The sequence below is a fragment of the Lactuca sativa genome, chromosome 5, assembly GCF_002870075.4.
Source record: "Lactuca sativa cultivar Salinas chromosome 5, Lsat_Salinas_v11, whole genome shotgun sequence".
Taxonomy (NCBI): Eukaryota; Viridiplantae; Streptophyta; class Magnoliopsida; order Asterales; family Asteraceae; genus Lactuca; species Lactuca sativa.
In genome coordinates, this window is record NC_056627.2 from 21,649,565 (window position 1) to 21,667,009 (window position 17,445).

General features: G+C 33.1%; 2 protein-coding genes across 4 annotated transcripts; one reads left to right on the plus strand and one right to left on the minus strand.

Annotated features, from left to right (window-relative positions):
- Positions 1-5,044: 5,044 nt before the first annotated feature.
- Positions 5,045-6,451, minus strand: LOC111906609 (protein MHF1 homolog). Of its 3 annotated transcripts, none has more exons than XM_042902202.1 (4): positions 6,255-6,448; positions 6,111-6,182; positions 5,491-5,592; positions 5,045-5,394 (listed from the first exon to the last, which is right to left on the minus strand). In XM_042902202.1, exons 1-4 carry the CDS (start codon positions 6,379-6,381, stop codon positions 5,249-5,251), a joined length of 447 nt encoding a protein of 148 aa, XP_042758136.1. In that variant the 5' UTR covers positions 6,382-6,448; the 3' UTR covers positions 5,045-5,248. The 3 variants fall into 3 exon arrangements, with proteins under 3 accessions (XP_042758136.1, XP_023758147.1, XP_042758137.1); XM_023902379.3 differs by having other exon boundaries at positions 5,491-5,571; positions 6,255-6,447; XM_042902203.2 differs by having other exon boundaries at positions 5,269-5,405; positions 6,255-6,451.
- Positions 6,452-6,957: 506 nt separating this feature from the next.
- On the plus strand, positions 6,958-9,297 carry LOC111906244 (uncharacterized). Its single transcript, XM_023901971.1, has 5 exons — positions 6,958-7,042; positions 7,136-7,223; positions 7,293-7,377; positions 7,438-7,599; positions 9,211-9,297. Exons 1-5 carry the CDS (start codon positions 6,958-6,960, stop codon positions 9,295-9,297), a joined length of 507 nt encoding a protein of 168 aa, XP_023757739.1.
- The last annotated feature ends 8,148 nt before the right edge of the window (positions 9,298-17,445 follow it).

Sequence of the window (17,445 nt, forward strand, 5' to 3'; positions counted from 1 at the left end):
ATGATTATGTTTGTATGTGGTTGGTATTTTGGGGGTAACTCACTAAGCTTTCGGGCTTACAGTTCAGTGTATTGTTTCAGGTACTTCTGGAGATTATGGCAAAGCGAAGGCGTGATCGTACCGCTCCTCATATTTTATGATTCATGTGATATGGTTCTGGGGGATACTTATGATGTTTAAACTATTTTGAAAATAAGATGTATGAACTTAATGGTTTTTAAATGAAATAAAATGTTTTAAATTGGCTCAAAATTTTTGGTCGTTACAAGTTGGTATCAGAGCCTTGGTTTGAGTGAATTGGAGGAACATTCGTGTGAGTCCAGTCTCAAATCAAGGAGGGATTTACAAAATGTTTTTCAAAAGGTTTTCGAAATAAGTAAAGGAGGATGCAGAGGGTATGATCAGCCAGAGCCAGTAAGTAGACCCCAAAATACCACACAAGTTATTTGATTATGTGATATGTTGGAACAGCATGCTAGTATTAGGCTAGGGATCTTCAAGAATTGCATGATAGAATTGCCTGATTTCATGATGCATATTAGCCTAGGGTTTTTCTTATATGGAATTGACATCCTTACTGTAGTTGTTTAGTGTATGCATCACGGCTGTGCATAATCAAGATCTTATAGCCTGAGAATGTTTGATTCGACCTTAGGGTAGAATTAGATATTCGAAAGTCTATCGGGTCCAGCGTTATGTATGGCTAGTATACACTAATGCTGCAGGGTCGGTGGAAGTTTCATGGATTGGGTGGGTAGTGAGAGGCCGGGAGGCCAGATATGAGATGTTTAGCATTCCTATAGGAGTGAGGATTTAATCGGTCGCTACATTTATGTATATTGTTAGGGCGTTGTGATGATACTTGAGACAAATATGGGTAGGTGTGGAAGGTAGTATGAGCCCGTATTACTGAAAGCACAGGACCCATATACGTGGCAAGGAAGTTACAACCCCTAGGGTTGGGTTTTGGAGTTGTTTCCCTGTCATTATATAGGTTATTAGAGACCTTTCAGTGTATTGCCTGAATGGTGGTCACAAGACGTCTTGTGACCGGATCCAGGTTAGGATAGGGAGATGGCAACCAAGATAGGCCAACATTGTCAGGGGATCGTTTTAGGGAGATCCTCCGGGAGGAGACGATCGAGATTGTTCGGGGATAAATTTCGAAGATGATTGGGTCTTTCAAGGCCGCCATGGTTGAGTATGTTGCCGAGCGTCATACAGACATTGCTGAGATGGTTTCCGCGACAGCTTTGGCAGCTGTGACGACGGCGGGGAGAGGAGTTGGACGAGCTTCCCAGGACTGGGACATGTTATCGGAACATAATCTGATGAGCAGAAAGATACAGTTATCTGGGAGCAAGAAGATGACATGTACTCGTTATATTTCCGCTGGTTGAGCGGGAGAGTCTAGCTTGTGGGTTTATAGATTTGAGGCTCGGGGGTTTGCTCAAGGCCGGGTTATGGGTCGTGGGAACTCCGAAAAGGGGTGATGATTATGTTCAGCTGGGTTTTGCAGCGGGAAGTGAAATGGTTGATTGATGAATTGGATCATCGTTTGGTAGGGCAAGGATTGCACCCTCTCAGTTTCCGAGATCGAAGGAGTGAGCAGGCTTATGACCCCAGGATCAGGTGTATTCCAACTCGGGTTCAGATGGTTACATGAATAGGCAACATTATTTCAAGCGTCGGTGAGCTCAGGACGGTCGGCGTGGCATAAGTGTTGTGAGGCCCGGTTTTCCTTGGATCTCATGTATTGGATGGAAAGGATTGATTGTGCGATCTATTGCACTGTTGGGACTGTAGTCTATGTCTTGGGAGTGGTTTGTAGCCCGGTTTAGGGCAGAGGTTGTTTCAGCTGTTGTCGTTCAGCTGTGGGAGTTTGAGTTAGTGAGTGAGTCAGGGTGTGAACCCTGAAGAGAATGATTTCTAAAGCCCGAAAGCGGGAAGCTTGTTTGGAACACCTTTGGAAAAGGGGTTTTATGTGGGAGGACTACGGATGGAGTCCCACAAAAGGGTTATTCATCATTGTCAGGATTCAATGGTTAGCAACCATTAGTGGTTGACAGATTAAAAGCGCCAAGAGAAGTAACTCGTTGTCGAGTATTAGTTGGTGCATCTATATGGTGGTCTTCAGGAAGTGAGTGTGGAGTCATTCACGCATTAGTGGTTGTCGGTTTCACTGGGATTCAGGAAGTGATCATCTGATTCTTAGAAGTGTGTGATGAGTCGGGTCTAGCTAGCAATGGAACACTAATGGGAAAGAGTTGGTTGCCATCGGATAAATCGTTGGGAAGTGAGGAGGATTGAGAATCCTCCAATCTTCATGTATTATGAAGGCTTAGTTGAATCTAAGTGGGGGAGTGTTACCCTGAGATGCTAAAGTGGAAAGGTTTTGAAACGGGGATAAGTTTCACAACCCGACAGGGAGAACATATGCCCTATTGGCTGCTTAGTAGAGGGTTGTGTTGTTTGGGGGTCGGCAAAACTCCCGAGCATAAGAACACATCTTCTGGATGCTTGATAGTAGAAGTTGGATAACCATGTTGGGGTCGGAGGTCGGAGCAGCTTGTTCTTATCTCTTCAGTCACCAATTTCAGGTGAGTTATCCTCACTATATCAATAGGGTCTAAGGCACCAAGGTCGGCCCCTTTTAGTTGTTATCTTGGTTACAGTATGCTACATGTGGTTATGATCTGTTAGATTGGAATCAGAATAGACAGTATGTTGTTATGCTCATGTGATCCGTTAGGATCGGTATGTTAGTGACCTGGTTAGGTCGATGCCTTGGTCATGATAGATTGCTATGATCGATGATCTGTGAGATAGTTATATATGATATATGTACTTGTACTGTTGATGTGCTTATTGATCTGTTAGGTCGGCGTCCTGGTAATTGGGACAGTATTATGTCGGTGACCTGGTTTAGGTCGCTATCCTGGTATATAGGATGATGTTATGTCAGTGACCTGGTTTAGGTCGGTATCCTGGTATATAGGATGATGTTATGTCAGTGACCTGGTTTAGGTCGGTATCCTCGTATATAGGATGATGCTATGTTAGTGACCTGGTTTAGGTTGGTATCCTCATATATAGGATGATGCTATGTTAGCGACCAGTTAGGTCGATATCCTGGTAAGGATGATGCTATGCATTATGATCTGCTAGATCGATTTGTTTGTCTATGGACTGTTATGTGATTTTATGTTATATGTACACATGGTTATTTGCTTGATGTTTGGGTTAAGACGGTCCTGCTTTGTGTTAAAGGCCAACATACCCTACGAGCGGTCCGGATAGATTGTAGGCCCGTATGGCGGTCCAGTCATATCGAAGGCTCGGATAGATCCAGGTAGACTGAAGGCCCGGTGCGGGCGGTTTAGTCATAGTGTAGACTCAGAGAGTGGACCAGGTGAACTGAAGGCCTGTTGAGGGTAGACTAGTCACGCTGCAGACTTGAGAGGCATGGCTGTTCTGTATTGCGATACAATATGTTATGATTATGGTTGTATGTGGTTGGTATTTTGAGGGTAACTCACTAAGCTTTCGGGATTACAGTTCAGTGTATTGTTTCAGGTACTTCAGGAGATTGTGGCAAAGCGAAGGCGTGATCGTACCGCTCCTCATGTTTTATGATTCATGTGATATGGTTCTGGGGGATACTCTGATGTCGAAACTATTTTGAAAATAAGATGTATGAAATTAATGGTTTTTGAATGAAATAAAATGTTTTAAATTGGCTCAAAATTTTTGGTCGTTACATCTTATATACATGTTCACCATTAAATTTTCCTCGTCTACTTATCTCTTATAATGCAACCAAATTCTTCCACTTCTTTCTTTTTGAAATTGATTGCATACATTGACGACTCTGTTATCTCACCCCTACCATTGATGTTGATGTTAAACCGTCTCCTAAACTTGTGTTTCTTGCGTGGGAAGAAAACAATCAACATGTTTACTTTTCTTCGGTCTTCTCTTTCTGAAGCAGCTGAAACCCTTAGCCTTAAGACTACCTGTGTGAGTATGAGCAGGGACGGCTCAACCAATTTGAAGGCTCTAAGCAAACAAAAAAAATTAGGACCCTTCGGTCTTCTCTTTCGAATTTGAGACCCTTAGTTTGACAAATCAACGTTTACCACTAGGCCAAGCTCCAACTTTTCCTTGTAACCCAAGAAATATATATATATATATATATATATATATATATATATATATATATATATATATATATATATATATATATACACCCATATAATTAACAAAATAAACTTTAAAATTATGAGCCCTTTAGAACTGGGGGCCCTAAACCTTTGTTTGGTTTTGCAAATGGTAGAATCGGCCCTGAGTATGAATGACGTCTGGTGTAGTATTTAAGATGTTTACACGATTTGGTAGAGTGATTTGGTAGAGCGCATGCAAAACTTACATGACTCTCCCTCAACTTCAAAAGGTATTATGTATGCCTCTTATTATGTCGCTAATTTACATCTTTTTGCGACAACTTAAGCCATTAGCCAAAACTTTTAGCTAGTCTCTCTTCTATTAGGCTTCATGCTTCGTTTGAAAATTGGCACTTTCGTTTATGACATGTTTTGTTTGGTGTTATTCTTTTTTGCTAAATTAGGACGTTTGTTGATTACTTCCTTTTTACCAAAGCTTCATCTTTGTACTTCATGTCAACTTTCTAGGAGTAAACGGTTACAAATTGAAATAAAATCCAAACGATTTTTACATGTCTTAAAATACAAGTGTAAAATGGTTATGTCCACCAATAGTTACCATCATTACATTATTTTTTGTTGATGAATAATGTGAAATTTGTAGTTTCAAATGTAAGTGTAAAATAGTCATTTGGTCTCATTCAGATGGTTAATTCGGATTAAGAAAAAAATGTGCATGTAATACTTTACCCGGACATACATCATTACCCATTTTGAGAATTTATCCATCCGGGACTTGATTTGGAAAAAAAAAAATACATGTAATTAGTTTGTTTTATAACATAAACTTTCAATCTTTTCCCCAATACAAGTCTAAACTCTTTACAAATTTCTCATTTATATATATTTTTTGCATTTCTCAAAAGTGTCCCTCATTTTCTCAAACATTTTTAAATTTCATCATCCAAAAGCACTTAATGAAAAACAAAGAAATAATCTGAGTCAATTTCTTCTAGAAAGCATAAAAGCAGCATATCATTTGAAGATCTATATAAGAATTACTGATACTCAAGAATCTACAGCAGTTAAGGATCGAGGTTGAGCACCGAAGGGAGACCTTTGCTTTCCTTGCTGGAACTTTTCTTCCTCTTTTTCTCAGACTGGGGCTCTTTTGCTTTTAGATTGTATGAAAAAGACCTCAATAGATCTGCCAAATGCGTATTTCTATGTGCTGAAAACAAACTAATCTAACATTAAATGCACAGTTTTATTAAAAGAAAAAAAAAAAAAAAAAATTTAAAGGCTTTAGAGAGTTTCATAGACATACCAGAAATGATGACATCGTTCATATTCACAGACTTTCGGCCAGCATGATGTGCAAACATCTCAAGATCCTCTGCCAACTGTTCTGCAGTTACAGAAAACACCACTGTTTCATCACCCAACAACAATTGATATTAAAAAAGCTATGATAGTCATAATGTGGTTAAAGATGAAGATGCAGACTTATTAATACAAGTCTGGAACAGGTAAAATATCGGTAATTTGAACACAGATCGGTAATTTGAACACAGAGGTTCACTTTAAAAGTCATGGAGTTGTATTTTTTGCAACAGATATGAGATATTGATCCTAATGAAGAAAGGGAGTTACAACTTACAACAGGACCAATTTGGAGTCCATGTTTGCAGAGGTTTAATGTGAACATCATTTCTTTTTCAAAAACGAACAATAGATTTCACGTCAATTTTTGAGTTTGATTCACATAATTGTATCTACATTCAGATTTCAGAAACGCAAAGATGCAAAAATCAACATCATCAGAACCCCAAAAATTAGTTGTCAATAACACTGTCAACTTTCTTAAGGTTACAGTTAACTAATCTGAACCAGAGTGAACGAATATGCGTGATAGAGAATAAGAAGAAAAAGGAGCGGAAGCAGTACCCGCATACTTGAACGCTAAATCGGAGATGCAAACGATAACAGGTTGAGAAATCTCCATGTTATCTTGTTTGGCTGTTACGAACAAAAATATGAATCTGAAGTAATTCCAATCGAGCACAAAAATTACTGCAATATACAACTTACCTTCGGATTCTGCAATGGAGATGGTGGAAAGACGGAATCGATCTCTGAGATGACTGGTGGTTTCCTCAACGTCCTCTTTCTCCTCATCGCTTCCGTTGTAACCTCCTTCCATCGTTATTGGATCCATTTGATTTTACTTGTATGATTATGTGATTTTTCTAGGGTTTTCAGATTTTGGACATACGCAGGGTGAATGAATGCCGATTTCCCGCCAAATATATATGTTAAAACATATCAATATTATATTTTATTTTTAAAGAATAAAAAAATATGAATTTTAATATAAACAAAACTTCAAAAATGGTTAATGTGGTTTTCGAAAATATCAAGTTTAATCCTAAAGTTCAAAAAACTTCACAGATGGTCCCTGTGGTTTCAAAACTTTTAACATTTGGTCCTTTCAGCTAACTCCGTTACCATTTAGCCGTTAAGTAAGGGGTATTTTTGTCATTTCACTACATAGGGAACATTTATGAGGTTTTGTATTATTTTTTTTAAATAAATAAAATTTAATATGCAAGGGTCCCACCTCTCTCTCTCTCTCTCTCTCCTGTAAGTTGTATAAAATTATTTTTCTTCACTGGCTCCCTGTAAGTTGTATAGATTTCATGTCTCATTCATCATTTGATTCCATATCTTCATGAATCAAATTGAATCTGAATTTGTTTTAAATCGTCTTTGTATACCTTCGACTCTGCAGGGCATGGGTAAAACCACTCTGATCGCTAGGGTTTTGGAGAATCTCAAAACTTCCTATCCTAATTTGAAAATACGATGGTTTTTCACTCATAATGCCCTATCATTCCATACCCTTCCATCGCTCAAATATGTTTTGATTTTCGCCTTCTTTTACTCATGAAATTTAGGATACAAAACAAGTGAGATCAGACAAGAATGCGAGAGGGTAGGGTTTGAGGTGGTTACGTTAGATGGTCACACTGCTCCACTTGCTTCTATTAACAATTCCAGGTAACCATTTCTTCATATCTTTTCATCATTCAACGTCAAATTAGGTTTTAATTAAGTTTTCCATGGCAGTGTAGAGTCCATTAGATGGCCTACTGTGGGAAGATACAGAGTCGATGTAGCATCATTCGAATCATTAGCTTTGCCTGAGTTACAGGTTCGTTTAGCTTCATCTCCAATTTCTTAATAAGAAGTTGATTTTCGATTTCATTTTCAGGTCAAAGAAGATACAGATTTGTTTGTGATTGATGAAGTTGGAAAGATGGAGCTCTTCGGTTCATTGTTCTTCCCTGCAATGTTACGTGTTCTTGAGTCAAAGAAGATAAATCTTCGGTCGTTGTTTCTTCCACCGATGAATTGGAGAGAGAGAGAGAGAGAGGTGGGACCCTTGTATATTAAATTTTATTTATTTATTTATTTTTAAAAAAAGTAATACAAAACCTCATAAATGGTCCCTGGTTAGTGAAATGACAAAAATACCCCTTACTTAACGGCTAAATAGTAACGAAGTTAGCTGGAAGGACCAAATGTTAAAAGTTTTGAAACTACAAGGACCATCTATGAGGTTTTTTGAACTTAGGGATTAAACTTGATATTTTTGAAAACCACAAGGACCATTTTTGAAGTTTTGTCTTTAATATATCTTTTATAGTTTTTCAATATTAAAAAAAAAATCATATGGTATCGATTTGCTTTGTGATAACTCTTTACTTTAGCCCTGATTATTATTATTTTTTCTTTTGCTTTTAACTTTTTACTTCCAATCGGATGGGCCAATACTTAACAAATCTTTTTGAATGGGTAATTAACCGTATTGTGGTTTTTTAAAATATCAAGTAATATATTTTAATCTTATGGATGTTTGTTTCAGTTTCTAACTTTCTATCACCCATATAAAAAAACAATACAATTGTGTTTAGAATTCCTTTTAAACCTTAAAAGTTCTTTTTGGAAAGGACTTAAAAAGGACTTTGTGTAAAAAACATGATTCTTCGTCTTTTTGTCGGCCCTCATTTACTCTTGCTCAAGAGTTAAAATAAAAAGACATTTTCATTTTGCCAAACGATTTTTTGGCTTTTCGAAAAAGATAAAATCAAAAGATGGTTTAAAAAGATATCCCAAACAAGCCCTATGTATTAACCATTTTTGTTTCTTTTATCCTTTTCTTTTTCGTTATTAAAATTTATATTAATTATTATATTATTATTTAAATAGGCGCCATAAACCACCATTACACCTACATTCAGTTTCCACTAAATCTTCATACCAATCACCATACTTGTGTTTTTAGGCAAAATATTTGTAGTCTGTGAACCATATATGTAGACATTTGCAATAGAAAATGTGGACCAAACATTTGCAGTCTGAAAAAAAAAGACTGTTTGTTTTTTTAACATCAGCAGGCTACTAAAATAAATTGAAATCTAAATATACTGATTTTTTCTACTTAAAAGTGATTTTTTTAACATTTTTATGACTTTGTTATAAATAATTAACAAATTTAGATCAAATTTTATATATTATTGTATAAAAAATAAAAATAAAATGGTACGAATTAACATATATATTTGATAAAAATCAACAATTTTGTCGCAAAGTTATACCTAAACATTGTAATTAGAAATCAAAGAATCTGACATATAAATGGACGAAAATAAACTTCGATTTTTCAGTTAAATCAATTAAAAACGTACTATAAATATTTTTTCAAGAAATTGACGATACTATATTAAATAATGTTTTATAAAATTTGGCACACAAAATATAAGAATATATTATGATTTTTTTCATACTTATATAAACAATTTCAACGACCATTATTGTTATAAATATTTATTTATAATTTTGTCAAAAATGTTATGTTTGTGTCGTCAAACCTTTTTTTAAAGTATTATACTTTTTTTTTTCAAATTCTTTATCATTAATAAAGTTGGAATAAATATAAATTAAAAAAACTAAAACCAATAAAGATATAGGTGTGTTTTTTCAGGCTAGAATATGTCTAAAGATCTTAGAAGATTTTGGTGCACATCTGCGCCAAAAAGAAGTCGTAGGTCTGCCGTTTTCAAAGAAATAAACAGTTTACGAGGGTTAATGTCTGTGCGTTGTCTGCGCACCGCAGACAGAAGAGGCCAAAAAGATGTACAGACAAAAAACAAACAACATCTTACCCACCGGAGATGAGACACTAGGTAAATGTCGAAACCCACAAAATCAACAAAAACCTCAAACCATTCAAAAAATAAATAAATAAATAAATAAAAAACTCAGTATCACAATACAATCAAATCATTCAACTCATGAATCACGTCCACAAAGAATCCAATTCAAAGCCTCCATAAATCAAACCGGATCATAAACTTATATTTTAGGAAATCACAAAAACCATTTATTAATATTTGTCTTTTTTTTCCATATTATTTTTTTAAGTAGTTTTATCAAACAAAAACTTATTAATTTAAACATTCTCCGATTATTGATATTTTAAAAGTTTTTTTTTTATCAATGATTATATCTCCATCTAGATAGAATGTATTATAAAACTCTCTTATCCAAGTTTATCATTTTTATACAAAGGTCAATTTTTCAAATGAAATATTAGATAACCAAACCAAAACTAAAAGTATAACATATTCGGGGATTTTTTTTTAAAATGCGAAAGATGATAAAATCTTAAGTATATATATTCTTTTATAATTGATATTTTAATATTTAATATCAAACATTAGAATGAATTATTATTTACTATTTATTAAAAGAAGTTAACTAGTTAATAAATGGAAAAGATTTAAAGTTTAGATATAAATAGAAGTATATGAAATATCACTCGTTAAATAGGGGTTGTTGTATCGAAAACAAACTAAAAAATGAATTAATTAATATTGAGTAGTTTAATTATTCAACAAATTGGTCTAGATCAACTAGCCATCAAGGGGTGACCTTGGGGGGTTTCTCTTGGAGGTCTAAAAGTCGAGTCTCTCCGAGGGTTTTTCCTTAGGAGAAGCGAAGTGGGGTTTATAGTCCAAAAGAGAGGGTTTGAGGAAGGAATGTTATCCGCTTGGATGTCACTGCACGACTCGAATCCACTAACGAGGAGACTAACTTTGCCGTTCTAAAAAAAAAAAGATACATTAACTTTAAAGTAAATTACACAAATCGTCCCTACATGTGTCAAAATGCATGTTCAGCCCTTATTTTCAAAAATTAACTCGAATTGTCCCTTATTATTTTAAAACTTGCACGCTTCGTCCATCGTTAGTTTAAATTTGCATGTTGTATCATTTGCCAACCATTGTTGGATTAGGTGTCGACTAAGCCAATAACTAAATTGGTATATATTTGAATTAAAAACAAAATTTTTTTGGGTTACCCTCAAAACTAGTAATTAAGTAGAATGATTTTTGGAGAGAGAGACTGATTTATTGTTTTATTACGTGATTAATAAATAGCAATAAATGATTTGTTAATATATTATGAGATTAATATATTAATTAGAAGTAGCAACATTTAATTAATAATTAATCATAAATTAATTGGAGACCAAACTGCAAAAATGGTCCCTGTGGTTTCTCATTTTATGTGGTTATGGTCCAAACGTTTGAAAAGTTGTAGATTTGGTCTTTTTCAACAAGTTTTGTTGTGGTTTTGGTCCCCCATCCATTAACTTCCTTAAAATGACAATTTTACCCCCATGAATTATTTTCACAGTTTTTGTCTTTTACTATACTATAAGGACTATTTTTTGCATATATTCTTTTTTATTTTAATGAAGTATTATATATTAATAGATATTATTTTTAATATATAATATTATATAATAATAAATATTTTTTTTATTGGATTATTAATTTATTTTAGTTGACTTTTTTTTAAAAGAAAAAATTGTTGGAGTAATTATTTTTTATTAAATTATTATATATCAATACATATAGTTTTTAATATATAATATTTATATCATAATAAACATTATAATATTGGATTATTAAGTTTGGTAATTTTTAATTATTTTTTATTGTATTATTACTTTTAGTTTATTATTTTCTACATATACTAAATGTTGTTTTATTGGATTATTAATTTATTTTAGTTATTTTTTTTTATTTTTTTGTCGAAGTAATTCTTTTTTATTGAATTATTATATATCAGTACATATAGTTTTTAATATATAATATTTATATGATAATAAATATTATATTATGGGATTATTACATATTACGAAACATTATTTTATTGGATTATTTATTTCTTTTAGTTTACTCTTTATATATATATATATATATATATATATATATATATATATTGTAGTAATTCTTTTTTATTAGATTATTATATTTCAACAAATATTATTTTTAATATATAATATTTACATCATAATAAATAATACATTATTGGATTATTAATTTTTGTAATTTGTTTTTTTTTTGAATTATTAATTTATTGAAATATTACTTTTAATTTATTGTTTTTTTTAATATAATAAATATTATCTTATTGGATTATTATTTTATTTTGAATGTATACTATTAATTGTTTTTAATTTTATTAATTTCATCACAAAGTCGCCAAAATACATATAAGTGTCGATTATCATCGTCAAAAATTAGCAGGATCACCTCCAAACACCTTAATCAGGGGTTCAATAGATACCATACCATATTTCACCCAACGTTGTTGGTAGCCATCTACGACAACCTCTTCATAATCCACTGGAATCCTTCATATCCCACATAATGCGCAACAAACCCCGATAACATTTATAAGTGGTGGTGGTGACCTAGTGATGGTGGTGGTCTTTTCCCAATGGTTTCTCATTATAAACTAGATGAAATGAAAGTGTTTGGCAACGATCCTAACGATTTCGATGATGAGAGACCACGATTTTGCATATCCCATGAATTTGTGGTGGAACCAATAAAATTAACAAGAACTATTATTATAATCCGATAAAATAATATTTAGTATATGAAGAAAATAATAAATTAAAAGTAATAATCCAACAAAAAATAGTTTTTTTAAAAAAAAAAAAATTACAAAAATTAACTAAAAGATAATAATAACCCAATAATATAACATTTATTATGATATAAATATTATATATTAAAAACTATATGTATTGATATATAATAATTCAATAAAAAATAATTACTTCGATAATTTTTTTTAAAAAGAATTAACTAAAATAAATTAATAATCCAATAAAAACAATATTTAGTATATGAAGAAAATAATAAATTAAAAGAAATAACAGAAATAATCCAATAAAAATAATTTAAACAAAAAAGAATTAAAAATTAACTAAAAGAAATTAACAATCCAATGATATAATATTATGATATAAATATTATCTATTAAAAACTATATGTATTGATATATAATAACTCAATCAAAAAAATTACTCTAACAAAAAAAAATTAAAAAAAATCAACTATAATAATTAATAATCCAATAAAACAATATTTGTTAATATATAATATGGTATATATTAAAAATAATATTTATTAATATAATACTTCAATAGAATAAAAAGAATGTATGCAAAAATGGTCCTTATGGTATGGTAAAAGACAAAACTGCGAAAATGGTCCTTGAGGGTAAAATTATCATTTTAAAAAAGTTAACAACCAACCAGTTAAATTTAACGGACGAGGGACAAAAACCACAATAAAACTTGTTGAAAAGGACCAAATCTGCAAATTTTCAAGTGTTTGGACCATAACCACATAAAATAAGAAACCACGGGGACCATTTTTGCAATTTTGTCTTTACAATAATAATCAAAAGGTAAATAATAATCAAAAGGTATGTAAACCCTAATCCCTTGTAATTTCCAATTATAGTAGGGTTCTTTTAGGGTTATTGATGTTCATAGATTGTTGCTATCAATCAAGAAAACTTAGATCCAAATAGATTGCATGTGAACTTAAGGATTAAGTTTTTCCGCCACATGTTTTAGTTATAACATATAAAACCTATAAAAAATGATTATATTTCCCTTAATATTTTATTTTAATTTAATTATAAACTATTTTATATTAAAAAAAATTAAATACACTAACTGACTGACCCCATTTTCTTTCCCCCTACCTTCCTTCTACCTTCCTATTTTCAAATCAACGAACCCCACCAACACTTCACAAGATCATCTTCCTCCGATTAGCATCAAGAAATCACTTATGTCTGCTCTAAAACACCGAACGCTACCAACACAAACACCCAAATGAAGAACTGTCGGTCTCTATCTCTTCCCCGTTCTCAATATATAACTGACATACCCTTTCTTTTTTATCTTATTGAATTGGAGGCAGAGGCGGCCATTATCTTCGGTAACACAGTTATAGAGGGTTGCAGAATGCTAAGATCTTTCTCTCTTTTCCATCTAAATAGGAACCAAGTGCTGATTCGTTTCATAAATAAGTGCACCTAATCAATTGCCTCATATAATCAAATGTATATGGTTTCAATATCGTTTTCGATTCGTTTGTCTTATCGATTCCTAGAAATCAAACTCACAAAGATGAAGGGGTGGTTTCCAAAGGTCCGATTCCACATGTTTAGGGGATTTCAGCATCGATCTAATCATTGATTTTGATTTCAAATTTCTGGTGTGGATCTCACGATAAAGAAGGATCCAAAACAAAATGTTTCTCATAGATAATATATGATCACTATGTCTTTTTAGATAATATATGATTTTATATATATATATATATATATATATATATATATATATATATAATATTGGGTCACTTATATACAATTGACTCTCCTTTTGGTGATTAACACTTTATATTTAATTTTTCATATTTTTATTAGATCTGACATTTTGTGTTCGTGTCTAATATGTCAGTATATTTTTACCATACAACTTATTATTGCACAACGCACAAATATATATATATATATATATATATATATATATATATATATATAAAAGGTGTCATTTTATTAATATCATACTTATTTGAAACTTCATAACTCTTTAAATTTCTACCTAATATTATAATTAATGATTTTTATTGTTGTCTCACGAGTTTAATATTTTTATTAAATAAATTACCATATAATAGGTCATTGGCCTAGTGGTAAGGAATGACTTTCTCAATCGAGGGGTCATGAGTTCAAGCCTCGTTGGAGACATAGGTGGTAATTTAAGAGTAGATTAGTCTGTAGTTGCAAAAAAATAATTAAATGTTATCAAGATTCAAGATACAACTTCATTCTGCTAGCCAAAAAAACTCGATTTTATAGGTTTTAATTTCGAAATATTTGTTTAAATATATGGTGGATTATATTATTTTTGTAACACCACGGTTTTCAGGTATTTTAAAATTCATCCCTTGGTTTTAAATTATGTGACAACCGTCAATTTCCAGTCAAGTCAACAAGTGAAACCGATCAACTCATCTAACCCTTGTATACTAGGGTTTTCATTATGTTTCTTATTGAACAACTCGCACTCTTAATACAAAGTATCACTTAGAGTTTTCACGTGTTCGGAAACTCTAAACCCTAATAAGGGCAAGTGATGAAACTACTCGATAAAACATTATTCCTTAACCCTCGGGGGCATATGATAGTCATAACAAGACTTAACGAGGTTTACGAACCTTGAATTACAGAGACAAACACTCAAAAAGGTCTCAAAAGAAGTCTCTCTCAATCTCTCTCCCTCAATCTCTCCCAAATCTCTCCAAGAATGTGAAATCTCTCTCTATATGAGAAATCTCTCCAGGAATGTGAAATCTCTCCCAAATCTCTCTCTATATGAGAAATCTCTCCAATAATGTGAAATCTCTCCCAAATCTCTCTCTGTATGAAAAATCTCTCCAGGAATGTGAAATCTCTCCCAAATCTCTCTATATGAGAAATCTCTCCAAGAATGTGAAATTTCTCCCAAATCTCTCTCTGTATGAGAAATCTCTCCAAGAATGTGAAATCTTTCCCAAATCTCTCTCTGTATGAGAAATCTCTCCAAGAATGTGAAATCTCTCCCAAATCTCTCCAAGTATGTCAAATCTCTCCCAAATCTCTCTCAAAACCTCTTTTAATTTTTCATAATCATTTGGGGCATCCCGACACTTGACTTTGTGAAAAACCATTCGAAACGGGAAGATTCATTGGAAATTAGCCTTTTAGGGCCGAAGTCCCTCTATAAGGGCCAAACTCTTCTTGAGCCGAAGCCCTAAGAATCAAGACCGAAGCCTTCTTAAGGAACCGCAGCCATTGGATCGGACCGGACCTGCTGAGAATCGAGGCTACTGAAGACCGCAGCGCTGATCCGTACCCGCAACTAAGCACCACACCCGACCCTCGCTGCGGACCTTCCTGACGAGTCGCCTGTGGTACCTCCTCGGACCGCAGTCCCTTCCCCTTCGGATTCACTTCAGTGACCAAGTCTTCCCTCCGGTTCTAAGGCTGCTAAGTTCCGAGCCCTCGCCCAGACTTCGGATTTTCCACCTTTTTACCCGGTTTTCAACCACGACTCCGTTTTAAGCCCGTTTTTAATTATTTTAACGAGGGATTTTCACCCAAACTTATATTTTGACATATAAGACCCCATATATTCACAAATTAAGCATATTTTTAGGGAAATCCTTATTTAAGAGTAAAAATCTATTAAGTAAAATCTTGTGGTGGAGTGTTGACTTTGCCATAGTGTTTGACACAAGCAACCACCCCATACCCACTCCATGACCAGCCATTGTCCTTCCACCATACCTGGTCATTCAAGAGTACTTTCCCCACCATTTGACCAACCACACTCTTGGTCAAAGGTTGAAAACTCCCATCTCTCCTCACTTTCCTCTCATTTCTCTCACTTCCACTAAAGATCAAACACATCTTTTCTCTCACAATTTCGAGATTTCCAAGGCATTTTTCAAGCTTTCCTTCTACATTTGGTAAGAATCATCACCCTTCATATGGTTATTATGCTTCCTTTTACTCAAATCATTGATTTCTTACACAAACTCCATCATAATTTTGTTAGATTCTCGAATCTTTAAGCAATCCCCCAACTGTTCTTGAGTTGAACACTTCTATCCTTCAACATCCACCCACTGAAATCACATAAGGTGAGTTCATACCCCTATCTTTTCATGTTTTCTTAAGTTTTAAGGGGGGGGGGGGCATACAAGTTAAAACACCAACAACACAACTAAACTTTTCCAACAACTTTCATCAGGAAAGTTTAACTTCATTCACAGACTGTTTTTGTCAACTTAAACATTTTAGTTTTCAAAACTGTATTAGATGCAAATAGTTCAGGTTTACACCTTTAAAATGACTACTTGCACATCTCCATAAGATTTTTCTATGATTTATGGTGATTTTTACAAAATAGTCTATCATTTCAAGAACAAATCCGGACCAGTCTGTGAATATGGACATTTTAACACAAGTTAAAGACATCCAAAAATCATAATAAAAATTTTGGATAAACTAGACACATTTTATGAACTCTCAAAATTTACGGATTTAGTTTTCGACATCGTATGATTTTTCTAAAACAGTGCAGAAAGGTTAAAAACTAGTTAACAACTTATAACTTTCATAACACTTTGTATTATGTTGAGCAAAGTGTATAACAATAGGAACTAAATATTGAATGCGTTCTCTTGTTAGTTTATCATCATAAACTGAAATTTAGTCATTCATAATGAGATTCTTCATTCATTTAGAGCACATATAACAAGCTATAATAATCATAGTTTATGGATTCATAGCTCTAATGAATTTTTATAAAAGGGTTCTTTTACATTACAAACGTTTTGGATAAACTATAATAGGTATAGTTTATGTATCATTTACATTTCAAACTTATTTACCAAAGGTTTTCAGTTCAGTTCATGTAAATTTGTTAATGAATAAATTTGTGAGACATTCCCTTCGTGTTACCTTCATGGTAACAAAGTCAAAAGTCCTGTAAATTGTAACCAGAGTCTCTTGTAGTGAGAGCGTGATAGTTGTGTATAGATCTATATTGGGTCTGACAAACCCACACCAGAGCTGCATGCAACAGCTAGACCGGCATGTCTGAGGTGACAAGTGTCATTTAACTTGTGACGCCTGAAGAACGTCGTATTACGAGGCCGTCTGAGTCTTAGCATGGTTATAATAACTCACATGTGGTATTAACAAATCATAAGATTTACGGGTTCTACTTTTAAATTAGCGAGTCATGTCGATTTAACTCACGCGAATTACTTTGAGTATGGAAAAATAC